General features: G+C 41.3%; 1 protein-coding gene and 1 long non-coding RNA gene across 31 annotated transcripts in view; one reads left to right on the top strand and one right to left on the bottom strand.

Moving 5' to 3' along the window:
• The window catches only part of ARHGAP12 (Rho GTPase activating protein 12), a 65,582-nt gene extending 54,306 nt beyond the window's left edge, over positions 1–11,276 (bottom strand). For 9 of the 30 annotated variants that reach the window (XM_073002960.2, XM_073002970.2, XM_073002971.2 and 6 more), the window contains exons 1-2: positions 11,137–11,276; positions 5,518–6,266 (exon numbers count right to left, since the gene is read on the bottom strand). In XM_073002960.2, the coding sequence (XP_072859061.2) occupies positions 5,518–6,183 (666 nt within the window). In that variant the 5' untranslated portion in view covers positions 6,184–6,266; positions 11,137–11,276. Of the gene's footprint in view, positions 1–5,517; positions 6,267–8,885; positions 8,981–10,542; positions 11,023–11,136 lie in introns of those variants that run through there. The other 21 variants (XM_073002962.2, XM_078378551.1, XM_078378552.1 and 18 more) reach the window with 12 other exon arrangements.
• Positions 11,277–12,802: 1,526 nt separating this feature from the next.
• Positions 12,803–26,230, top strand: LOC140707974 (uncharacterized). The gene is made up of 3 exons (XR_013537755.1): positions 12,803–12,914; positions 25,625–25,733; positions 26,104–26,230. It is a non-coding gene; the product is annotated as an uncharacterized LOC140707974 (long non-coding RNA).
• Positions 26,231–27,437: the final 1,207 nt, after the last annotated feature.

Here is a 27,437-nt window from a genome sequence, read left to right as displayed (position 1 = left end):
GGACCAAATTTCTACCCAGCTCAAGTTCCCACTCATGTTGCACTTTGAAGGCAGTAAACAGCAGGAGTGCCTTACATTTTCTTATGTTCTCCAAATATCAGTGCAGGTAAGATAAGAACCTCCCCTGTCCCTCCACCCTTCTTGAACACACAGAGTGCTTACCTCATTTGTCCTGAGGTCTGGAGATCAACACACAGAAACTGTGGCTTATTCTTAATCCCTCGTTATACACATACTCAAAAACAAAGGAAGCTTATGCCCAGTCAAACCACTTGCCCATCTAGCTTGGTACAGTTTATACTGACTGATAAAATCTCTTAGCAATTTCAGAAAACTGTTTTCCTTAGTTGTAACTGGAGATGCAAGGGCCTGAACACAAGACCTGTGCTCCACCACTGAACGACCATCTTTCCTCAAAACTTGATGGGAGAGTGCCAGGGAAGAAAGTGAAAAGAGCCTGGGGAGTAAGCCACACCACTATTTGTGGACCTCCAAATTACAATGATAAATTACAAGTGTTTCGTATATAAACTGCAAATATTTGTAAGAATGGACATTTACGCACTGTATAAACATGGAAAACTAGACACAGCATCAAATCATTCCAGACCCTTTTGGAAAATGTGAATGAAGTCCCTTAAAATAGAAACTGTACATGGTGAATCTGCTTCATCGTTTTGGATTTGGAACTGAGAACAAAAGAATGCAACCTGCCCAACATCAGATAAAAAGGCTGTGGTAATAAATCTTTACACAGAAGCAGCATGCACAGGAACAAATAAACAGAGACATCCACCATACACATCCTTCTCACAGAAGGAGGTGTTTGTGTTTCACAGAAACACAGGTATCTCATTGCTTTCACAATAAAATTCTAAAAACCTCCCCAGGTTACAATAGGATGGAGGAAATGAGCATACATGGGTGGTAAAACCCACAAGATAAAAAGAACAGCATGTGGCGCTGCCATGGAGACTTTATGTTCTGGCATAGACATCACAACACTGCAAAGGTATTTATTCGTATTATGCATTGTTGCATTGCTCATTTCCTGATTTTGGCAGGGGAAACACTCAGACCATTCCCACAGATAGACAGAAAGAAAGACAGAGATACCGAATCCAACCACTCTGTGATTAAAAATGAGAGTTAGAAATTGCAAATGAAAGCCCTGAAATTGATCTGCAAATAGCAAGAGACTGTTGATGGAATGTTTAGGGCTCTACTTAGATCAGTCTCCCGTAATAACTGTCTATTCCTACTAAGCAGAGATGGGGACTCAAGTCACAGGATCCGCTATCAAATTGGACTTAAATCGCAGGAGTGAGTTGGCTCGAGTTTTTCCCTCAATGTCTTGGGCTTGATTCAGAACCCACCCGCCCATCCTCCCTTTTTTTCTGGGGGAAAAAGCTTGCTTTTTAATAGAGACTTGGACTTGGTATTTGGTGCCAAAGACTCAGATTCAGGCATGGATCCAAAGATTGCCAACATTCCTGCTATTAACAACATCCTGCCCTGGCTAACTCATATCCAATCCCTATGGCATGTTTACACCATCTTTAAACATACTGGCCAGAATCCTGTTGATTTATGTGACCATGGAAGGGCCATCACAGAAAGTAGTCACTCTCCTTGGCAGGTTTCCTTTGTGTGACTGGCTTGTGCTGTCATATCAGATGATCACTCACACTAAGAACTGCTCACTACCCTGTTTCCCCAATAATAAGACCTAACCTGAAAATAAACCCTAGTATGATTTTTCAGGATGCTCATAATATAAGCCCTACCCCCCAAATAAGCCCCAGTAGAGTGAAACCCCACCCTCCACCCTTGTACAGCAACCAGATGATGACATGACTGTATTTGAATAAATGTAGATTGTTGTACATGAAAAAAATAAAACATCTCCTGAAAATAAGCCCTAATACGTTTTTGGAGCAAAAATTAATATAAAGCCCTGTCTTCTTTTCAGGAAAACACAGTAGATGGGGGGGAAATGTGTAACTATCCTTCTATGTGTACTTTTTGCTAACTGGATTTTAGCAAATATTACTTCCCTATGATGACGGGATTCTGCCACACAGAAATACAAATTCAACCATTACTTCCCAGCAGATTTGTATCAGTTCTTTTTATAACTATTACGCTGGTTTTCTTTATCTGGTGGTTACACAATCTGGTAAACTGAAAGGAAAACACTCACTGACTTTTTACAGCAAGAATATTTCACACACAAAAATTAGTAATGCAAAAACTCAACAAAATGTATATGTATATCTTTAATAAGTGATACTTTAAAATAGCTGATTTAATACATGACTTCCCACCCCCAAACATTAAAAAATGCTGCTCTAAACGTTTAGCTGCAAGGAAAAAATACAAACTTAGTGGCTACCAGTGCTATGTGTTCATTATCACCCATTGTGGGCAACCATAATAGGGCATCTTATTCATGCTAGGAAAGTATAACTTCTTCTGTTTTCTGAATGATAAAATACACCTTTTAACACAGATGTCAGAAAATACAAGAGTCGGATTATTACAATAGTAAAGTGTGATTGTGATTTGTTTGTCAGCCTACACATAAACTCACCGAAAAGGGAATCATCATCTGAAATTCACTGTACAATGCACACACAGATTCAGCTTTGTTTCAGGATAAGTATATTCAGCCTAGAACTCCATGTTCTGGCAACTAGCAACCATAAGAACAGCTTGCTAAGCTCTTAATTTGTGCACAGCTGATTTCTGCCAAACAATGGTAATTACTGAAAGATTTACAGAAAGCATGAGGGTTGTTCCACTGCCTCAGTTTGGCATTCAATTCTCTCGGTTTGTGTGATTAAGAGGAAACAAGTTTCCTTAATTTCTATCCTGATGTACTACCCTGAATTTCTGTTACTTATGCTGTTTTGGGCCCAGAGAACTTTCTCATTTTGTTTACCACATAAATTCAATACTGTTTCCAACAGTAATTTCATATATGCGGCTTAAAAGATAACTTTAAAAATCAGTACTTTTGTTTTTGCAATTCTACTATCTACACTGGGAAAAATTAAATGGGACTTTCTATGTTATTTTAATAACATTGATATAAAAGTACAATATATTTGCACTATTCATGATTATTTGGAAAGCCCACATTTTAAAAAATGGTTTTGACTGTCATCTAACAGGACTTTGCATTAAGTCACTGCTGTGGCATTTTCTGGGAACATGAGAATTACAAAGTACTGAAGGTTAGCTGTACAGTTAAAGTTCTCTTAGACTTTATCTCCTAAAGCTACTCAAAAAGCCTCAGTGAAGGTTAGGAGTAGATTAAAATTAGTGGTGCTCCGCAAGATGATGTTAATTCATTCCACTGAAATCGCTGTTTTGCAAAAACATCGTCTTGCAAAAAGCATTTCCCCATTGGAATGCACTGAAATCCATTTAATGCATTCCAATGGGGAAAAATAGTCCAGCGAAAATTGCCCACAGGGAAGCCATTTTGCGAAGCGCCAATCAGGTGTAAAATCGTCGTCTTGCGAAAAACGGTCTGTGAAGCACAGACCAAATCATAATCCAGCAAAATCCCTCATAGGAAAAACTGTTTTGCAAATCATTATAGTGATCACAAAACGTCACCGTCCTGCGGATTACCCATTTTGCAGAGTAATCGTCTAGCGGGGCCCCACTGTATATCTTTGCACATACATTGCTACATTCACAGGGTCACAGAATAAATTGGCCAAAACATGTTGGACACTTTTAAACGTGCATAAACACATTTCTTCAACACCCTGAGACGTTAGTCTCACCTTCTTTTTTGGGGCCAGTGGATGATTCCACGGTGTGTTTGTTTGGTTGGTTGGTTTATGAAGAAAAGCTACTCAACTCAAAAACTACTTCCAACTCACAAGAATATTAAGCACTACCTACCTACCTACCTACCTACCTACCTTTTTGTCCACTGCAGCTGTCTTGATGAGATATTTCAAAAAGGAATCAAAACCCAGAGATCCCTTGTCTGGACAAGGGAGAAACAGGAATGTTATTTTTCTTCTCAAGGTCTCCATAACATCTGCAAACTGTCTGCATAAAACGTGTCTTTTCTCTTGAAATGTATAGGAAAGACCAATGATATTTCCAGTCCTTAAAAGTCTATGCAAAAAAGCAACAACTGCTGTCATTTTGGACAAGTTTGCATTTACATTAAAGTATTAATTGTATTAAAGCATTATTTCGCACAGTTCACTGTTTTGCTTAATTTATGCAATCATCTTGTCTTTTATCAAAAGTACAACAAAGAACTCTGTTCCCTTCATACAAGCAAGAATATTTCTATAGCTTCTCATTCTCTCCTGCAAAGACGAGACAAATAAGGATTTACCTCTCTTGTACAAGGCAACAGTAACTATTCTCACAAATATTAGTAACAACAACAGTAACTATTGCAAACAGCAAGCAGAAGTACTGTATCTATTCTGTTAGTAGAATTAGCTCTAATACAGAGGCAAACTCCACTCCTTGATATCTATGTTCGGTACATTTCATATATGAATTAAGAACTGACAATCAAATGTATGCATAGGAGCTTATTACTGGAATGTCATTTCAGATTTTTTTCTTTTAGATTTATAGATTTAGTCATTTTAATATTTCGTTCCCAAATGTGTGACCAGGCACTTAGTTCTATATTATGACCTATATTTTGAGCCCATTTTACCATGCAATCCTTCACAATTTCATCTTCCATTTTTTGCTCCATTAAAGTATTATATAAACCTTTAATCAATTTTTCCTCTGAGTCCAGCAACCCCTTATCCAAAGGTATTTTGTCTTTCTGAAACCCTGTAGCTTTATCTTTTACATATGTTGATTTCAACAAGTTTATCGACCACCAATCTAAGATAAAACCTTTTTCTGCCAGTTCATCTTTGTTCTTTAGATTAAAATCACTATCTAATATTTCGGCATATCTCCCGTTTGTCCCTTGAGATGTCCTTGCCAGATCAGAGAACACTTCTAACGGAGCTACCCATAACGATATAATGTTGTGCCTTAACTGTCTTCCAAACCCGTAACAGAGCTCTCCTGATCAAAAGTAAATTAAATGTTTTGTATTGCTTATCATCTTGGTATCATATGTAGGTATGCCAGCCTAGCCTTAAATCATGCCCCTCAATTTTTAAAAGTTTCCCATTTTGTAGAATAACCGATTCCTTCACCCAGTAGATTTTTTTCTTAAGAGAACTGTGTTTGAAAGAAGAATATTTACTGAGCTTTACCTCTTCAGCTGCCTAGATAGCTCAGTGAATTAGGTTGTGGGGCCAGTGGTTGGGAGTTCAATTCCCCACTCTTCCTCCTAAGAAAACAGCCACCTGTGTAGCCTTGGCCAAGCTGCACAGTCCCAAGGCACCTGCATTAGAAGAGGTAAACCAACTCTTCACTGTATACCTAGAAAACACTGGAAAGGGTCATCATAAGTTGGAATCAACTTGCCAGTATGTAACTATTATTACTACATCATCTTACCTGTGCTTGTTCTGTAGAACTGCTGCTAAGTTCATCTCCAGATTCTGAATCCTGGTGGATTTTTTCTGAACCTTCTCCTGCAGAGTCACAAGACTGCTCTTGCAAGAAGCTAGTATTTTCTGTTTCCATATATTCAGAACAAGGAAAGTGGGACATGGAGAAGGTCCTGCTCTGGTTAGAAACTTTAGGAAACTGGAATTCATTAAATTTCCCATTGTTTTGGGCAAGGTCCGGATTCAGGCCGGTATTCTGACCTGGACTGCCATTTGGTCCCAGATTTTGATTAGCATCCCGTACTAGTTCAGACACTTGAACTGGAGATGATTTTCCAAAGCTGGAAAGCTCTGGAGACTTGTTCACATTTTCCGTTGACCTCTGTAACCCATGCATAAGTTTTAGCGAACTGTTTGGCAGCGCACCTGAGGGCTTAATAGGTGGCATCAATGCTTTGCGAGTTACTTCCTTCACATACTGCGCTGGCACATAGAAGGGCTTGGAATTTTCATCACTTTTGACTTGCCACCAGTCATCGTTAGTCTTTTTCACCAAGATGTATCGCTCCCCTTGTTTTATCACAATCCTTTTGTCTTTTGCTTCATACTCATAGTCGTATTCAACTTCAATGTATAATGGTCCTGGAAGTATTTTTCCACTCTTGTCAGCCATCTCTTTTTAAAAGTTATGTTCACCTTTCTAGGTGAAAGATAAGCCACATTATGCTTTTTTCTTCGTTTTTATTCTCAGCACTGCTGTAAGAAAAAAAAACCCACATATATTATCCAACAATAGATTACTAAGTGTCAACTATACAGTACTTGATTTACTGACCAGTCCCATATTTTGAAAAAGCTCAGTTATAAAATTTCCCAGACATCTTGCAGAAAATCCCCAGAATCAGAGAAAGCAAGGAAAAATGGATTAGATCAACAGAGATCTCATTTTACATCAAAAACTAATCAGGTTTTTAAAAGCGGTATAATGTAACTGGTGTAAATCTCAGTGGTAAACCATCCTAAGTTAAGAAGTTGGCATAGGCATTTGCTGTTGTGCATCAAATTGTGCAATACAATAGGTCACAATAAATGCCTACACTTTTCAACTTGCTGCTATACATCACCCCAGATTTAAGCCAACTGAGTTACACCAGAAACTCACAGATCAGTATGTTTGACATATATTTACCAAAAAAATATATATTAAAATTTGAAATTAAACTTAAAATCTTTTGTTCATGTTACCTGCAGAAGAAATATTGAAAAGTTTCCCTAAATACTACATGTAGCTGAACTGGGACAGTCTTTTTCTGCATTGAGCAGGGGGTTGGACTCAATGGCCTTATAGGCCCCTTCCAATTCAATTACAATATTATATGATTCTCTGACTTGGAAAATTGCAGCAGTTGACAATTGAGATGTATGTCATTGGAATTATGGTGGAAGACATAACTGCTGGAACTGTGGCCATTATTGTGGTTTTACTAATGCATTTTGACTTTATTTGTAACTCATATTAGAAAAATCGATGTCTAGAATATGGAATATTAATATTAGCAAATGCTTCCCTGTCTACCCTACCTACTTACTAGAATCCATTTTCACAGCCATCCAGTCTGCTCAGTAAATGTTATTGAGCTACTGGATTTGCTCTTACTTCATAATCCCTTAGTGTGAGAATCACTGCAGTGAAATCCCAAGAAGTTGCTAGATGCATATTCTGCTGAAGTGGTACACAGATGTTTTAGTTTAATCTGCATAAATTCTGTGGGACTATAATATATAATAAACAATGACACAGCTCTTCAGGACAAGCCTACTGTTTCAGTAACTTAGCAAAATGGATAACGTCTTTTTTTAGTGCAAGACAATCTCCTGCTTACGTAGAGGATTTATTTAGCTCAAGCATTATTAAATCTTGGGGGGGGGGGAACAGAGTATTTTGCTTATTTTGTATCCTATCTTCTTTTCACAGAGGTTCCTTTAGTGCAGATCTCTGGATATCTTATTATTCTTCTAAAATTTAATTCTCTCCAAATTTAATGGCTGAAATCCCACTGCTTAGCCTAGTAAGTTGCAACTAGAGCAGACCGATTTGAATCAGTGGAATCAATGGAGGAACTGACTTGACAAATCCTCATTTGGGTGGGGCTACTGTAACACCACTTACAAGACTAAGCAACATGATTTCAACCAATATATCAGAAATCAGTATCCATCATCCCTCCCTCAAGGTAGTACAGCAGGCATACTCATCAAAAGCAGAATTCTATTGTCTGATTTTATAATTAGCACTACTCTGACCTCGGGGAATCAGAATGTACCCTCTTTAACCACACTTAAATTATCTAGGAAGCACTTCTAACAACATGGCATTGTAAGACATTAATACAACAGTGTTTCTACTAAGTGCCTCTTCATTCTGATGGTTTACGAAGCCCACCTTCTGATTTCACCTGTATTACTGAAACAATTAGCATTTTATCCTGTGTGCACAGTAAATGCACCGGTTAATTCCCAGACTGAATGTGTATTTTCACATGTTTGAAATCTATTGTGTAAAGACATAAAAACCATTTCCCAGATGTTGTTTCTCAAAAATCTCCTTTTTGGAATACACCAGTAGCTACTGGTAGAAAAAAATGTATATGACAGAGTGACAAGAGGTACATAGTCTCAATATTACTAAGCTATAATCATTAAAATGCCAGTTCTGGGAATAAGTTCCATTCAATTCAGTGGTGATTAATTCTAAGTAGGCATGACTGGGACTGTTGCAAAAACCAGAACTGGCATTGAGGGGTTAATACAGTGAACCGCATTATAAACAGAACTTTTGAAAGAGTAAAGGGAGAGAAAGTATACATTTCACCAAACCAACGCAAGTCAAGGCAGGGTCGGGAAAGGCTGAAATTGGTATTAGAGTCCAAGTACTTCTCTGATCTTCAAAACAGAAACAGCTTTAGCAAACAGATTACATACGCAAAAATATTTAACTAATACTACAGTAAACCATGGCACATCTAAATATTTACTGCATTTCTGATCCCCTTATTGATGCTCTTTAAAACCAATTAAAGTGTGAGACAATGTTTCCTGTTAATGCAATATAACAGCAGAGAAAAAGCTGAAGGTTTTGAATTAATCTTTCCAGTCTCTAGTGAAAAAAAACCCCTATGATGCTATTTACATAACCCAAAATGAAGCCCCTCACACACACATTCACACCATTACTTCATTCACAGACGGTTGTACTAACAAACATTATTCCCTTTAGCTCCAATAAACACACAAGTAATGTACGAGACAAACAAAGTTAAATCACAGAAACTCTGGTTAGAGAATGTTTAGATCCTCATAATCTGACGTTCTTACCACTGAAGGCCAACTGAAGTACAGTCCAGCCAACTGTCCTTCATACAATGCATGTTTTCTTTTGTGTTGTGACTTGTCAGCATCTCAGGAACAAGCTTTAATTCAAGCATATTTCCGTTAAGCCCACGACTTCTGAGTACATATAAGAACAAAACATTTCCCTCTGCCTTAACAGCTCTGTCCTCTACACAGCCCTTTTCTGTATCCTATCGTCTCAGTTCGGACAAAGATTTTGTTTCACAAAGGCAGGCAAATAACAGAATTGCATTATTCTCCATGTGTAAGATCAAAATTCCAAACAAAAACCAAGAACACAGCAATCATCTATCCTACAGCAAAAACAATAGCATTTCTAGTCACCATGGCAGAAAAGTAAACATTCCATGCAATGCCAAGTTCATGGTTTTCATAACAACATTCTCTCCCCATTTTCTGAGGGGAATCAATTTCACACACAGAAATGTCATCAGAATAATTTTTTGACAGTCTGTATGACTCATTTGTACTCAGTTTTATATGAAATAGTTTCATACAAATGGAATGATAAAAACAATTAAAATACAGATACAAAATGCAGAAACAGTGGTCTAAAAACAAGTTGCCCTACCTAAACATTCACATTTCCCCTTGAATTTGGCCCTCCTTCGAAATGAAAGCTACATTTATCTCATAAACTCTCTTCAGAGTTTACTAGTGACTCATGTTTGGCAACCTCTGAATGGCATTTAAACCCACTCGGTAAACAACATTAAAAAGCAATTTTTCACAAGTTAACAAAAATTAAGGGTATGCAGCAATACCATTAATTGCATAGGGTACTGAATAGAATCAGCAGCCATGAATAGCTAGAGAAAAAAATAGGTGGTTAATACACTGTGGTTGAGTTACACAGGCAAGGCAGCCTCAAACCATTTAAAGGAGGTGAGGCAGGGAAAATGTAGACCGTTCCCTCAAAATAATCACAAACCTTTTCCTCGCCACGCCCTCCACTCTTGACTATTTACCTTAACCGGTGAAATGAAGTTACACAACACATTCTTTCTTTACCTTGGGCATACGTTGGTATCAACTATTATTTGGTCACCCACTATCCTCATATACACCGCGCACAATATAGGCAGACAAAAAGAACGACTTGGCTTTCTACCCAAACCAGGATCTACTGCAAAAACAAAACAAACAAAAGGTACAATACTCCCTGTATTGGAACTCTTCCACCCCCCAAAATGGTCAAGGTAAGTGCCATATCTGAACTGTGCGCGAACAGCACACACCAGTTTCTGGTTGCTGAGCTGGGGGGGGGGCAGGCGGGTGGAGAAAGAATCTCCCTGTGGGGATGTCTTAGCACCAGGCTCCTGCATATTTCCGGAAGCAGGTTGAACTAGTTAGAGAAAGAGAAAATCTAAAACTAGGCCTAGCAGGGAAAAGGCTGGAATGCAGGTCTTCCCCCTTTCCATGTACCTGAAGTTACCAGATCACTCCAGAAATGGAAAGGAAGCCTACACAGAATATCCACAAAACTCATGGAATCAGGCAAGACTTTGTAAAACTACCTTCCCAAGGCTGGTTTAATACCATACTGACTCTCCCCACAGGAATGCAAACACGTGTACACAAATGCTCTTCCTCAACCGTTGTTGAGTTGTTTGATCCTCACCCAGGAAGCGTTGCGGAAAGGCACCTGACGGATCCTCACCTTCGCGCCACTATCAACCCAGGCAGACAGCAAAGCCTTAAGACACCCGCCGATCCAGAGAACATCGTGTGTCTACTACACCAGGCGCATTAATTAAAGACCTTATCAATTCACCTACCACACTTCCCTGCAAGGCGATTAAAAGTGTTGCTAAAAGGAAGGATTTCCTCCACCACTCCCAACGCCACTCCCACGCCCACCCCTTGCCATCCTCCACCTGTGGCTGCTAGAAACGAGTAACCTCTAATTCTGGGGAATTGGGAAAGGGGGGAGTGGGAGAGTTGCGCTCAGGGGGGAGACACGAAGGCTTATGGAGACAGGGGGAAGGCTAAGAGGAAGCGGGTCCACCGTCTGTCCTTCCACCTTCTGGCAAGCAGATGGGGCTGGAAGAGGAGGGGGGGAGGAATGCCTTTGAGGCTCACAGCGCTCTCCTCCGCCCCCCCCCCGGGCAGCAAAGAAAGGAAGCCCGGGGGAAAAGCCTTTCCTTCCCTCTCCTCCCCCCCCCCGGCCCGGGAAGGGAAAGACCGCCCCGCCCGCTCGCCCGGCCCCCCTCACCCGAAGCGGGGGCGTCCGGGTGGTGGCGCGGCGCTCCTCCGGCACCCAAGGCGGCGGTTCTTCGACGGGCTCCCGCGGCTTCCTTCTCCGCCCGCCCCGCCTCCCTTCCCAGCCTCTCCGCCTGCCCCGCCTGCCTCCCTGCCTGGCCGCCGCGACCCAGTCCCGAAACCCCGCCCTCGCCAAGCTCCACGCCGAGCCCGTGTCAGCGCCGGGCCACTCGCGCTCGCCGCCCTGCCCTGCCTGCCCGCCTGGCGTCAGAAGGCCCCGTCACGTGTCGAGGGGGGGGCGGACGGAAAGGCGGAGCAAGGGTTAAAAGGAGGAGGGGGCGAGGAAGGCGGGAAGAAAGGAGGTTGTCTGAAGCGGGGGTAGGCGGGTTGCAACGTAACCTCTAATTCTGGGAAACGCTGCTTCTCTGCCTCCCTTCGTGCGCCCTACGAGCCGCGACAGAGAAGCCACACCGAGGCAGAGGCGCTGCGTTAGGGATCCCGAGGGAGCTGTTAGTTCGGCTCCTGACCGGGGCAGGTCTGGACCGCCACCCCCGTCCCGGCCCACGAGCTGCCCATGCAATTGTACATTTTTTTAAAATCTCATGTTCCCCTGCACTATCCATGAAGTGGTGGTGCTTAGCAAGTGTAAGCTTGCATTTTGTTTTACTTTTTTAGTGGCCCAATAAAAGGTATCACTCACTCTTACCTTAGTGATATGGCAAGTTGACAGTGGAAGAAGTCTTCAGAGCCCCAAGCTGGCTTTGGTTTGTTTCCAGTGATCACATGCATTGGAAATCAACCAAAATAGAGCAATCCTACCCACATCAAAAATTAGAAGCCCCTAAGAGGGGACCCAGAAAGGCATAGGTAGGAGTGCTCTGAGATGAATTGGTTCACTCCACTGATTACATCATGTGATCACTGGAAAAAGAAGGGAACCAGCTTGTCCCAACAACGGAACGAACCACACGCTAAATGCCCCTCTGACTGCACACTCAGTTGCAGTGGAAACAATAAAGGATCCAGTTGGCACCTTACAAACAAAACAAATTTATGTTTTGCATCTGATGAAATATTTTCTGGATGTCCATATGTGTGCAGAGTGGTTTGCTTTTTTTGGCACTACTGTAGGTATAAATTGCAATATTTTTCTCTAGAAATCAGTCATTAAAATTATGCCTAATTTCAGCTTGTTTTCACTGTAGTGATAAACTTTGTCTCAGTGTCTGTAGCATTTCCTCTTAATTTTTTTCTATATCTTGTGTTTCAGGAGTTGTTTAAGCTATCATAGTCCGTTCAAGCCGATAGGATCTCACTGCGCCTCTGTTCCCTCTCAAGTAGCTGCAGTTCACTCCAGCAATAATTTGAGCAGTACATACTTCCTCTTCTGTGCCATCTCCCTTGGAATTATTCCTCTTCTTCTGCACTTTAATGTTCATCAGGGTTTGTTATTGCATTTTGTCTCTCCCTCCCTTTTGGTGTAACCTGTTGACAGCTGACATATTTTGGTGCAAAAAGGCCTGGGTTCAGTTCATACCATCTCCACGCACAGCTGGAAAAGACTCTTACCCAGAATCTGGGAAAGTGATTGCAAGTCAGATCAGCGTAGATAATACTGCTCTCCCTGATATAAGGCACTTCATTTCGTTCTCCTTTTGTTTCCCTCCCCCTTTTTAGTACTGTAACCTCGCTGGGAGCGGGGCCCTGCCAGAATTGCCTACGGAACTGTAAGATGTACTATAAGATGCACCGTACACTCATGATGCGATCATGGCCTTCAGCAGGAGTGTGGTGAGCCCGTAAAATTGGTCTGAACTTGCAGCTTTCAGAATGAATAATTCTTCAAAGGAAAGTAATTGTTGCGTAAGGCTGGTGCCAGAAGAGACATATATGCAAAAATTGGCCTCAGGGAACAGTTCCCTGATTAGTTCATTTTACTTTTTATTTTTGTTGAGCGCTCTTCGTCAGTTCCCCCTCCACTGTTGGGTGTTGCCATATACACAGCTAAAAGGTCATTCCCCTCCTACCAGGTGCCTAAGTCTTTCTGCTGTTGCTTATGCTAACAAACAGAAGCAGGAAGTTTGCGGAGGGCATGTGAAGACCGCTCCTGTTTTGAGGAACAAAATACCCCTGACAGCAGAAATCTGAAATATGCTCTCCCTCATCCTTCATGTAATTCATCCACAAATCTCAACTCCAAATACTAACATTCCTTTCTCGTCACCTCCTCCTCTCTCTTTTTTATTAAATTCCCTCCTACTCACATTCTCTGCTCTAATAAACTAACTTAAGACTTAGTTCTTCGGCATCCCACTGAAGGCTGTATAAAACAATTCTTTTCACACACATCATGGCCACCAGAGAAGGACACTGACCACTCAACAAACAACCCATTGGAAAGATTTCTCACAGCACTTTGGAGATAAATTTTCTCAGATCCAGAGGTCCTGTTGATGTAATTTTGGATCCTGCTTGTCCCATTATAATGGATACATTTTAGGTGGTGCATCCTGATGATATGGACAGGATCTTTTGGGAGGTTAAAGCCACCGCAGGTGTGTTGAACCCTTGCCCTTCCTGGTTTGTCAAACCAGCCAGAGGGGTGGTGAACGCCTCTTTGTAACCAAGCATGGTAGCAGAATGCCCAAAAGAGGCAGCAATAAGACCTTTGATTTAAAAAAAGCCCTCCTTGAATCTCACTGTATTAGATGATTATTAGCCAATCCCCATTTTTGGACAAGGTTTTAGAGCATGGGGTGGTGTCAAGGCTCCTGAGATTCCTGGATGAAGCGGGTGATCCAGATCCATTTCAATCTGGCTTCAGGCCTAGTTATGGAACAAGAGACGGCTTTGGTCACCTCGATGGATGACCTACTCCGGGAAGTGGAGAAGGGGAGTGTGTGTCCCTGTTGGTTGTGACGGACCTCTCAGTGGCATTTGATATCATCAAATAGTGTATCTTTCTGAGGTGCCTTTCTGGAGGTATTGTTTGACAGTAGTTCCAATCCTTCCTGGGTGGCTGAGCTCTCTGGGGGAATCCTGTTTGACATTCTGGCCATTGGTCTTGGCGTTCTTTGGCGCTCAGTCCTGTCCCCATGTCAGCATCTACATAAATCCATTGAGAAAGGTTGTCCAGAGGTTTAGGGTTTGATGTCATCAGTATGCAAATGACACCCAATGCTCTGTCTCCTCCCCATCTGATTCCAGTGTCTGTTGTCAGTAATGGACTGGATGAGGGCTGACAAACTGAAACTTGATTCAGACAAGACAGTGCTCCTGGCCAGTCAAAAGTCAAATCAGGGAACAGGGATTCAGCCTGTACTGGATGGGATTTCACTTCTCCTGAAAAGTCAGATTCACAGCTTGGGTGTGCTCCTGGACTCAACCTTGAGCTTAGACACATAGGTTTTAATGGTGGCCAGAAGTACAGTTGCATGCTAGTGCACTAGTTGTGTCCATTTCTTGAGATGTCCAATCTGGCCTTAGTTATCTCCCATTTGGATTGCTGCAACATGGTCTCTGTGGAATTGTCTTTGAAGAGTGTTCAGAAACTAACATCTGGTTCAAAATGCTGCAGCCAGACTGCTGATTGATGCTGATTACAGGGAGCATATTCTTTATTACAACAGCTTCGCTCTGCGTCAGTCTCTTTCCAGGCCTAATTCAAAGTGCTGGTTATTATCTGTAAAGCCCTATACGGCTTGGGTCCAGGCTATTTGAAGGACTATATCACCCTATATGAGCCTACACAGCTTTTACGATCTTCTAGGGAGGCCCTTCTCTTGATTCCACCACCTTCCAAGCTCATTTGGAGAGGATGGGCGTGAGGGCCTTCTCAGTGGCTACTCCCAGGCTTTGAAATACACGGCCTCAAGAAGCCAAGTTGGCCTCCTCCCTCTTATCTTTCTGTGATCAGGCAAAGACCTTCCTTTTCATGCAGATTTTTAAGAAACAAGTGTGTCTCAGGAATGTTTTGTTTATTGATGTACAGACTTTTAAATGTTTGAAACATATTTTAAAATTGTTTTAAGCTTGGTTTCAATCTTGATAACGTTGCTGTTTCTGCATTCAGGATTATCTCAGTAATTTTAACATGAACCAATTGCTATTGCCCACAAAAACAAGGGACTCCACAACATCTCAGAACCAGAATGACTTATCCTAGGTTATTTACAGGGATTTGTATTTCTTTCCGGCCAAAACTCCACCCATCAAAGATAACAAGCCTGCTATTGTTTCCCTTACCACTTATTCTAAGGTTATAGAAGAACCATGGATCTTGTGGTTGGCATTTTTCAGGGATTAATGTTCTCAGACAAAGCATTATGTAAAAATGACTTCAACTGCTAACATTCCATTTCTGTTTTATTTACAAACTCTTCGAAATGCAAGGAGATATACTATGACTGTTGATATGTGTTGTCAAGTCACACATGATTTTATGGTGGCCCTAATAGGATTTCTGAAGTATTCAAGATGTTTAGGGAGCCATATACTCTTGCTTCCTCCACTGAGTTCCCATTTCTAAGCAAGGATTTGAACCCAGGTCCCCAAATCCCAGTGTGACACTATCCAATACATCACACTGGCTCAGAAATACCATTGGATCCTTTAAAATGCTGTTCCACTTCCACTGAAAATTAGCTATTGATCAAATGTCTCTTCTGTTCCAAATGCTTGAATTACAGTGCGTTGATCTGGTGGACTTGAGCAACCCTAGGCTTATTGTTGCCGTCCTTTATGTGACAAAGGTAAATTGTAAAAAATACTTTGGGGATTTTAAGTAATTAATTTAGCTGTCATAGTTTAACAACAGTTACATGTCATTGGGCTGATTCTGACGTATGGCAACGTTTGTCAGGCTTTCTAGCATACTCAGAAAGGTTTACCGTTCCCTTCTTCTGGGGGTGCCCTGGGATTGCACAGTTTGCCCAAGGCTACACAGGCTGGCTCTTCTGCCATGAGGCACATGGGGGAATTAAATTCCCAACCACAATCAACCCAATGAGCTAGCCAGCCATAGCTTACCACCACACATGTTATTCTTGAAAAGTTGTAGTGCTTGTAGTTCACTGACAGATGTCCTATATGAAAATCAGTTTTAAAGGGCCTACTGAATCGGATCAGGGATTCATCTACATCACTATCCTGTTTCCAGATTGGTCAGTCAGAACTACACAAATCCACAAGCAGAGCAAAAAGAGAATAACCGTCTCCTATTGGTTACTGTTCTGGTACATAATATATTGGTGGAACATATTAATACTAACCACAACATTACAAGTGAGTGAACAATATTTTGTATTCTGTAGGCTAGCTCTTGACCAGGATGTATCATAAAGTGAAGTCAATGTTGGGGAGGAAGGAACTGAAAAATTTTGAAGCCATGATACCAAAAGACAGACTTCAAACCAGTATCGGATAGAAGTCATTGTGACAGTTTTTTTCCCCTCAGTCCATTCTTTGCTTGCTTTCAACCCAACCCAGAGTTCTGGAGAAATTAAAATAGTGATCACTATTTTATCTATCTTAATACCAGCCTGTGTGGCCTTGGGCAAGCTGTACAGTCCCAGGGCACCCCAGAAGAAGAGAATCATAATCCTACCTCTGTTCTCTACCCAAAAGACCCTTAAAAAGGGTTTCCATAAGTTGGAATTGATTTGACAGCACACAATGATTACTATAATACAAATATTGCCTAACAGCTTTGGATGTATTAAACCATTGTTAGTTGTTCTGTATAGATAATGGTCTGGTTCATGAGAATGAAGTGATGCACAAAATGGTTAGTCATGCAGTGGTTCAATGTTTTCACGAAGGCTTTCATGGCCGGGATCTAATGGTTGTTGTGGGTTTTTCGGGCTCTTTGGCCGTGTTCTGAAGGTTGTTCTTCCTAATGTTTCGCCAGTCTCTGTGGCCGGCATCTTCAGAGGACAGCACTCTGCGCTCTGGTGTAGTTTGCTTGGGAGTGGAGTATCTGCAGAAAAATCTGCAGTAGCTGAACATGCCCTAAAACAAGCCGGACATGAAATTCTATTTCAGAATACTGAAATACTGGACAACACCAGCAATCATTACATCAGACTGCACAGGGAAGCCATTGAAATCCACAAGCACCAGCAGAACTTCAACAGAAAAGAGGAAAGTTTGAAACTCAACAAAACTTGGCTGCCAGCTCTGAAAAATACGGCATGCAAAAGGTCAGCGACCTCTACCCAGCCACAAGGACCAGGGATCACTACATAAAAGACCAGCTAATGACACCCATCAACCACAGTGACAGATAATCTCTTCTCCTTATCACAACAATACACCCACAATAGACACACTTATCACCCATCTCCTGAATAGGACAAAAGCCTATCTCACAGCCATATATACTCCACTTCCAAGCAAACTACACCAGAGCACAAAGTGCTGTCCTCTGAAGATGCCGGCCACAGAGACTGGCAAAACGTTATGAAGAACAACCTTCAGAACACGGCCAAAGAGCCCGAAAAACCCACAACAACCATGCAGTGGTTCTCAAACTGGAGTCCCCAGATGTTCTCAGACGGTAATTCCCAGAACTTTTACCACTTGCTCTGCTGGCCAGGATTTCTGGGAGTTGCAGTCTAAGAACCTCTGGAGACCCAAATTTGAGAACCACTCCCTCTGCCCCTCCCTTTGCTGTGACTTTTGCTTCCTATTAATAACACATCAGTGTTCTGTGAATCCAAATACTAAATTGTAGTTAATTTTAACTGTGGTATGCAAATATGCCAACTTGATACATCACGGTTAAGACAAGCCACAATGTGGCTGGATTCACAGATAAATTTCAATTGTGGTTACTTAAAAACAGAAGATAAAGCTTCAGATCTGTTACTTGTGGCCACACCAAAGAAGAATGAGGAAAGGAGAATAACACTATCCTTAGACTCATACTTATAATGATGTATCATAGGTAGAGATGGGGGTATTCGTATACAAATATTCCTGCACAAGTGGTGTTAACAAGGATCCATCCCCATGGGGCCGGACGGTCCACTCACCGATCCACCATGGACATGGACGGCACGATTCTCCGAATGGCTCCGCTTGCCACTCTTCGACCTTGCAGTGAGGTTTGTCCTCCCACCTTCTGCCAGAAATGGCAAGCGGATTGCGCACTGCGGATATATTGGTAGAATCGTGCTGTCCACATCCATGGCGGATTGTTGAGTGAACCATCCAGCCCCTTGGGGCTGGACCTTCGTTAACACCACATGTGTAGGGATATTCATATTCGAATATGAAAAGGCATCTCTAATCATAGGCCAAAATTTCTTCATCCACTACACCTTATTGAATGTAGTTCTCTTCCTACCTGTGAAACTGCACAAGTAGATGTTCATTACCCCACCCTGGCACATGCATAAGCCATGTTGTTTTTAACAGGATGATCCACCATCTTGAGTAACTGTGAGCTAAAGGTTGCTGGAGCAGCTGCAAAGTGCTTTACATTCAGAGCAGTTATGCTCCAATTGCTAAGATGATTTTGGTTGCTGTTTCTTGTGACATCTGGATGAAGCAACTGTCTATTTCCTCATGTATTGTGGCTGCTCCTTATACTTCTGGGAGTGTTTAAGGATGAAATCACATTTAACATATGTCATGTCATATCATATCCGACTGTCTATAGGTACATTATATTTGTATACTGTCTCTTCACCCTTTTTGATGAGCAAAATTAATAGTAATGTATGACATAGGAAATGAAAGAGGATTAGAAACATACACAGTGGTTTTGGTCTGGAACCAAAACCAGCCACTGAGGAGTTTCAAATTCAATGGTGAATCAGATTACACACATATACAACATACGTTGTTGTTAGAGATGGGGATGAATCGAAAAAAATTGTGCTTCAGCAGGATTTGTGATCAGCCAAAGTTAACGAATGGACAAAGTGACAAAGCACCAACTTTTAGCAACACATTGACGAATATTCCACAATTCATCCTTAAAACACAACGTTCCACTGAACAGCTAGCTGATCAGCGGGACATTGACAAGCAGTCTGGCTGTGAAAAGGCAAACCCCGGTTTCAGTTCTGGCAGCCAGCCTGCTTGTCAATGACCTGACAATCAGCTAATGCTCTGGATATTGACAAGCAGGCTGAGTGCAGGAACTGAACCTGGAGTTTGCCTTCCCACAGCTAGCTTGCTTGTCAATGACCCAACCATCAGCTTACAGGCAGGACATTGACAAGTAGGCTGGCTGCCCAACAAAACTGGGGGTTGCCTTTCTGCAGACAGCCTGCTTGGTGGAACACTGACAAGCAGGCTGGCTGTAGGAAGGAAACCCCCATTTCTTTTCTGCAGCCAGCCTGCATGAAGGGACGAACAAAATGGGTAATGATTCATCCCTTCATATTTGTTGCAGTCTCTGGACCTGATGAATACGAAGGGATTAATATCCCACAAATCAGCAATATTTCACAGATATTTCTTTTTTTGTCCCTATGTCTAGTTGTCCCCTTCACAGATTGCTGCCTTGTCATGGCAAAGGGGCTTGAGTAATTCAAAGAAGCTATGGGCTAGGCCGTGCAGGGACACCCAAGACGGACAGGTCATAGTGGAGAGTCCTGACTAAACGCGATCCACCTGGAGCAGGAACTGGCAAGCCATTCCAGTATCTTTGCCAAGAAAACTCCATGAACAGAAACAAAAGTCCAAAAGATATGATGCTGGAAGATGAGCCCCTCAGGTCAGAAGGCGTCCAACATGCTATGAGGAAGAGTGGAGGACAAGGACAAGTAGCTCCACTCCAGGAGGCAGTGGAAGACAGGAAGGCCTGGCGTGCTCTGGTCCATGGGGTCATGAAGAGTTGGACACAACTGAATGACTAAACAACAAAACAATGTCTAGTTGTTGTTGCCATGTGCAGTCAAGTTGCCTTTGACCTATGGTGACCCTATGAGTGAGTGATCTCCGAAATGTCCTGTCCTCAACATCTCTGCTCAGCTCTTGTAAACCCAAGCCTGTGGCTTCCTTTAGAGATTCGATCCATCTCGTATTTGGTCTTCCTCTTTTACTGCTGTCTTCCATTTTTCCCAGCATCATTGTATTTTCCAGAGAATCCTGCCTTCTCATAATGTGCCCAAAGTAGGAGAGCCTCGGTTTCAAAATGTTTGCCTCAAGACATGCATCAAGATCAATTTGATCTAAAACCTTTTTGTCTGTCTTTCTGGGAGTCCAGGATATCTGCAAAGTTCTCCTCCAGCACCACATTTCAGACTAACCAATCTTTGGAAAAAATTACATGAGAACTGAATTTTGGATTTTACTTCCTACATATGTGGGAGAAACTTAAACATTGCTGTTTTTCAAATAAAGTGACATATTAAAATCAAAAATTAGGCCAATATGTTCAGAATGCTGTCCGTATAAAAGTATCAGTTCCACTAAGTTACAGATTTCTTAGCCTTGCTAAAGCTTTACCTGAGGGGCAGAAAATATAAACTTGAGGGGAGAAACAAGCTAAGAATTAAAACCAACCTTTTAAGCTAAAATACGAGACTGCTCGAGGATTCTCCCAAGTTATATTGTATGTGCCTAGGTACAATGACATCCATGAATTAAACATGCCACCTAGCAAAGGGGAGCATGCAGTAGGTGAATGGGAAGTAAAAGGGATGTGGAAAGAGCCTTAGTACATGTACCAAAGAACGGATGACCTCCTCAGTCTACTGCAGGTGCTCTCCTTGCTGAACTGGGAGCAGTGTATGATGCAGCAGGAAGAGTTACAATCCGACATTCCTGGCACGTCTGTACGTACACACAAGGACTATGTTTTTAGTTACAGTATATTATATAATATGATCTGACTGTTCTCAATGTTATTTGGGAGTGGATACAATTGGCTCTGAACTGCTAATAATGTACATCTGGCTTTCATTAATCTATTTTTGTCATCCTCTTGAGTGGTGCAGTTTTTAAAAGAATGAAACATGCCTGAACTTAAACATCCTTAGGTAAAGGTAAAGGTTTTCCTTGACATTTTGTCCAGTCATGGCTGACTCTAGGGTGCAGTGCTCATTCCCGTATCCAAGCCATAGAGTCAGCATTTGTCCATAGACAGTTTCTGTGGCCAGTGCGACTAGACATGGAACGCCGTTACCTTCCCACCAAGGTAGTACCTATTTATCTACTCGCATTTGCATGCTTTCGAACTGCCAGGTTGGCAGGAGCTGGGACAAGCAACAGGAGCTCACTCCGTTGCGTGGATTCAATCTTACGACTGCTGGTCTTCTGACCCTGCAGCACAGGGGCTTCTGCGGTTTAACCCGCAGTGCCACCACGTCCCTTTAAACATCCTATAAATCTAATAAATAAAGAAACCTAATAAATAAATAAATTCTTGCTCAAGACTAAATTCACAACCTAATACAGCTGTCTTAGACTACCATTCTTATCACTCCAAAACCAGTATACCCAATGGCCATTCTGATTTGGGATGAAGGTAATGGTAGTCCAAGCTATCTAGAAGGCACTACGTTGACAAGATTCCCCTTTATTTTTTTCATCATATCTGAGCACTGGACAATTTAAAATTATGGACATATATGAAAAACAGGTAAAGTCAGAGACAAATTAAATGTTAAGATCATTAGACTATACTGTATTTTACCAGAAGCAGGCTACTTCAATAGTGCTATCTCAGCCATTTGCTAGATCTTCTTTTGTACACATGGTGGGACTAGAATTGCATGCACATAAGTGTTGCATTGACTGAACTTCTCCACAGTGACACAAAATTGGACCTGTATCCAAATACTTTCATTTCACTTGATTATTCTTGGATCTTCCTACTTTGATTTAAAATCTATGAAGTGACTTCCAGATCGTCCAGCTGGAGTCTTGCTCTGGTGGGAGACACTCTTTGGCATTTATCCATTCAGCAAAATGTGTTGTTTTTGTTCTCCATAGGATTGGCTTATCCGCTTCTGGTTTACTATTTAGAGTTTGAGATGTGCGCAGGAAACTTTTCCTCGATTTTAGCTGCTGTCTAAGGGGTTGGTGTCCATGAGGTAGATGGGTTCAGTGTTGCATTACCTTTTTTCGCTCATTATTTGCTAACACCTCTTGAGCTACTTCTGGAGGGCCAATGCCAGCCAAATAATAGGACTTTTGTGACTGCCATGATCTCACAGGGATGCTTTTCAGACACATATGTCACTTTCTGTCTAGTTGCCTTAGTAGCTGAAGTCAGTGCAATGCAGAAATCAGTGGGGATTTTGGTAGTTAACTACAGTACTCTATAAAAGTTTTGTTGATTCAAATGGGCCTACTCTAAACACAACTTACAATAGCACAGTAAATCACAGAGTAGGCCCACTTGAATCAATAGAACATGCCGGGGAACTGGCTCATTAAATTCTGTTGATTCAATGGGCCTACTCTAGTGTAATTTACTATGTCAAGTAAAAGGATTTTGACCAGTATGTAATGTTGCTATCCTTACCTTGCTCCCATATGTTTCAATGCTAGACTGGCTGGCTAGACAAATTCTGGATGATGCGTACATGAGAGCGATTTGGGTTGTTCTGCTTCTTAACCTTATCCTGATGTTCCTTTTGTGTCCTACAATTTTGGGCAACACCACTGGGAGAACTTAAAATCTCATTTAATGTTTTGTATGTGGAATTAAGAAAATGGATGGCAAAATGAGTGCAGGAGCTTTCAGACAGTTAAAGCAATTAAATTAAAGGCTTGAACTGTGCCTGCTCCATTAATCTCATCATACCTCCAATAACAGCATTAACATCTTAACTGCTCATGATTGCCAGTAAAGTACGGAAGAAAAGAGGCACAGAATCCACCAAAAGCAACAGCTGTGGCTTGCAAAAGGCACTGCCAATAAATGATACAGAAAGATAATCTGCAAGAAAGGACAAAGAAAAAAATCGGTTCATGATGATCTCAAATATGAACAAAATTTCCCCATGAATGAGTTTCCTAAATACAGACAAAGGAACCTATAAAATACATAAAATGCTTCAAATCATTTTAACTTACCTGGACACTCTGCACTAGACCTGAAAGTTGTCATTCTGGAGAAGGAAAAATACATGACAAGAATCCAGAGACGGACAGCTGGGATAAAATATATGCACATTAAAAAAAAACCATCTCAATGGACTCAGTACAAGCCAAGTTTTCTTAGATCATTATAAAATGTAAAATATTCTCTTGCATCTGCTGAAATTCCCAGCTATATTTCCTTACTATCTACCAGTGCCACCTCACACGACCCATTGGTGATTAAAGATCCTCATTACCACACTGTTCCTGCTCGTTATCTATAGCCTAGGATTAATTTAGCCACCAATCATTCATTGTTTACAGAACAATGCTTCCTGAGAGGGGGAAAAATATCAGCAGGACTTTTAAAGGTCATTGTCAATTCAGCAACTTGCACTCAAATACAATCTCTGATTTCGGGGCATGTATAAATATTCGTCATGCAGTCTTACTTTTGTGCCTGAGGAAGTGGACTGGTTCATGAAAGCTCACATTAAAATATAGCTACTACTCTTAAAGGTGCCACAACATTTTTGTCTTCTTCATTTTTTATTTTTCTTTTGTTTTTGCCTGATACAAAATACATGTTTCATTTCTTGACAAACTTTATTTTGCAGCTGTTTATTTGTGCTGCTGCTTCACCAGTGATGTAAATTGAGCTCAGCTGCAAACTCAAGTGGAAAAAAATGTGTTTCTCCCCAGACACCTGCTTGACACTTTAGTCATAAGCCTTCCATTTCTCAAAATAGGGCCATGTTGCATGTTGGCTGAAATCCTGGCATTGCGTGTAGTAAATCACAATTAGAATAGGCCCCAGTGAATCAATGAAAGTTACAGAGGAAATGACTCCTTAAATACTTACTGATTCAAGGGGCTTTCTCTAGTTACGACTTAGTATACATAACCACAGGATTTTAGGCATTCTGTTAATTACACAACTTGCCCTTGTCATTTTTATTTTGACAGATGTTATGGAACTCCGATCTGTTATCCTGTCCCTGGTACAAATTGGGTCTGTGCAATGATTTCTACTACAGTGTGCTCTCTGTTTGCTCCAAAATAACAAGGGATTGACAGTTTTCTGTATGTTTGCAAGTTGTTTCTCCAGATCAGGCATCCCCAATCCCCAAGCCACAGAACGGTCTAGGATAGATTTTTTTTAGGGCCAAAGGAATGTGTGCATGTACTCCCACCCAACCCTCACAGACATACTCCTGCATGGACACACGCACCCCTGCTCGCCTCCTGCATGCATGCACCCCTGTCCACCTCCTGCACACACACATGCACTGCTGCACACACACACCCTATCCCCTCCCCCGGTTGCTTAGGAGAATGGTCTTCAATTAAACCGGTCCCTGGTGTCAAAAGCGTTGGGACCCACTGCTCTAGAGAGTTGGAAACAGGCAATTGATTTTACATACCTTGAAATGCAAATTATAACACCACATCACAAGCTGCGCTCTAAGCTTGAATTCCCCATTTTACAACTTAAGTAACTCTAGCTTCTGTGGTTATTAAATTAATATTTACTTCAAGCAGCTATTTACTGACTTACTGGATGCTGAGCAGCAAGAGGTTTGGCTTCAAGAGTGAGATAAGATTTATCTGGTCAGGTACAGAGAAAAGGAGCAGAGGAAGCATTATATGTTAATAGTATGCAAAGCAGATGTATTGGCTGAAATTAAAATGCCTTAATGTTTAGTAATATGAAATCTAGTTTCATCTTCCTGGAAAAGCTAAAGAATAGGTGGCCTAAATCCATACTAAGGAGCAGTTTACTAAAATAATCTATTGAAGCCCTATGCATTTCAGATGTAAACCCTTTATTTAGGAGCAGAGTTGAGTAACATACCCTATTTCCTGGGCTACCAAAATACAGGTATGGTTTTAGGAGATATTTTAGGTTTCAGAACTCTTCATGAGGCCAGGCATTACAAAACTTAAAAACAGCAATGCTGAAAGAAGGATGGGAAAAATTAAGCATTCTCCCTGGCCAGATGATAGAACCAAAGAAGCTGGAGTTACTTAGGTTCCAAGATGGGGAAAATCATGGTTAGAGAGCAGCTGGAGATATGGTGTGACCATGTTGCACTTCAAGGGATGTAAAACTGATGGCTTATTTCCAACTGTCTCTAGACCTGTGGTTCCCAACCTTGGGTAATCCAGGTCTTAGACCGCAATTCTCAGAAACAGCACAGCTGGTGGTGAAGGACACTAATTCTGGGAATTGCAGGCTAAGAATACTTGAGCTAACCAACGTTGGGAGCCACTGGTCTAGAAAAAGGGCTTGCCCAGCAAATTGCCCGTATTTTGCTTTTCAGACAGAGCAAATGGTTTCTGTGCAGACTTGAAACAGAAGCACAAAGTAATCTGTATATAAACCAAAATGGAAATTAACAGTAGGCAAAAGCAGCCAACTGAAGCCGTATTATAATATGACTTACTGTTTGCAGGAAGACACAGTCCTGAGCTTGGAACCTTTTGAATGACGGCAAAACTCCCTCCTCTAGTAGTATATACAAGATGTGAAGATTAAGACATGAATAACAGTTGGCTGTATATGTAAGTAATAATTTGCTTTACCCCACTCACAAGGACAGCTGTTCAGTGTGCCATGGGTTGAGAAATGTTTACACACCTTATTGAAAATGCTAAATAGAATTATACAGACAATGAAGCATTCCAATAACTATATTGCCATATACCTGTGTGCCACTGCCGGCTGGTCAGCTCTCAAGCCTACAAGAGCAGAGCAAAGTGATCCCTTTGGGATCTGTTGATGCATTGTTGCTAAATATTTGCAAAGCAGAGACAGGAAATATATTGTTCAAGGTTAATTAGTTGCTTTTATAGTTCTAGAAGGGAAGTAAGTAATTACTTACTATTAAACTTGCAGTGTAAAAAGTAATTGGTTCCTTTATTTTTCTGTCAGTTCATCCTTGTACTCCAGAAGTACCACAGAATTGCTTCTGAAATGAACAAAACAAAAAACTGAAACATGTGCCTGTTGCTGCTTTAGTCCCTGGGGCAAACACATTTTGAAACATGTTCTTCCACCTCATGAAATGTGTGGTCTCGACTTAGCCCAACCGGAGCAGGATAATATATAAGTGTCTAATTTCCCGGAATGTAATGGAAACAGCTCAATAAAAAGAATATCTGCAGCTAAAGAACACCTCCCAAGTTCATCTTACTCTTTTGTAACAAAAAGCAAAGTGATTCAGGTGTCTACACTCAGCCATTTAATGTCCTCAAACCATTTTGCACAACTCCCACGGCGATTGCATAAATTAAATCTAAAGCCCTGTGGGATGAAATGTGCTGCATAAATGAAAGGTGGTGTCATTTTGAAGGTTATAAAGGATCAGATACTAGATTGTAGAAGGAGGTCTGCTGGGATTTCTTTACAATTAAAAAAAATACTTTCTTTTGCTACTTTAAGATTTCATGGTAACTTTCAAATGACCTGCATTCCTTCCCAAAAACGTTAAGAAAATATAGTATCTATAATGTCTCTATTTGACTTTTGTCATTGACCTTTCTTTTGTCACAAATATCTCTATGTTGTTATATCTTCAACCTCCATCAGTTTGATAAAAAGCTAGACCAAAAGTCAGTTCTGAGGTCTATATAATCTAGAAACCACTCCTGGTCACTCCTCAACATGGGTCTTATTGGTTTGAGAATAGGTCGGGACCTACAAGATCCAGTTTCACAGTCTGCACTGAACCATGAAACAGATTTGATCACCTCAGGTCGGGCAGTTTCCCTCAGCAAAACCCACCTCACATAGTTGTTGTGAGGATAAAGTACTGTAGAAAGGACGAGGATACAAACCATGTACAGGTATGCCACGTTAAGCTAATTGAAGGAAAGGAGGGATATAAATTTAAGACATAAACGATTCTAGCTTCATCCTGAGGGAATAGAGTCTACTACATCTGGAGGGCCTCATGATACGCCCATCCTTCCAGAACAAATGGCAATTTCCGTACTTGAACCTAAGGCTAATGATCTCACTATACAGCACTTTGCGGTTAGAAGTAGAACATCTTGGAGAAATAAAGGACATTTGATTGTTCTTGCATTAGGCTTCTGCAGCTCTGCAATTTTGGCAGTTGTTTCTTCAGGGGAAAATATGGAGTTTATAGCTGGAACAGTGGGGCAACCCTGAAATATTGAGATGAGCCTTCCCCACCCCCCATCCCCCCAAATCTGACCATGAGCCAAGCCACCAGGAAGGAAAAAATGGGCTTAATCTGCAAG

The sequence above is a fragment of the Pogona vitticeps genome, chromosome 6, assembly GCF_051106095.1.
Source record: "Pogona vitticeps strain Pit_001003342236 chromosome 6, PviZW2.1, whole genome shotgun sequence".
Lineage (NCBI taxonomy): Eukaryota > Metazoa > Chordata > Lepidosauria > Squamata > Agamidae > Pogona > Pogona vitticeps.
Note: the sequence above shows the minus strand (reverse complement) of the source record. Positions and strands in the feature narration are given on the sequence as shown.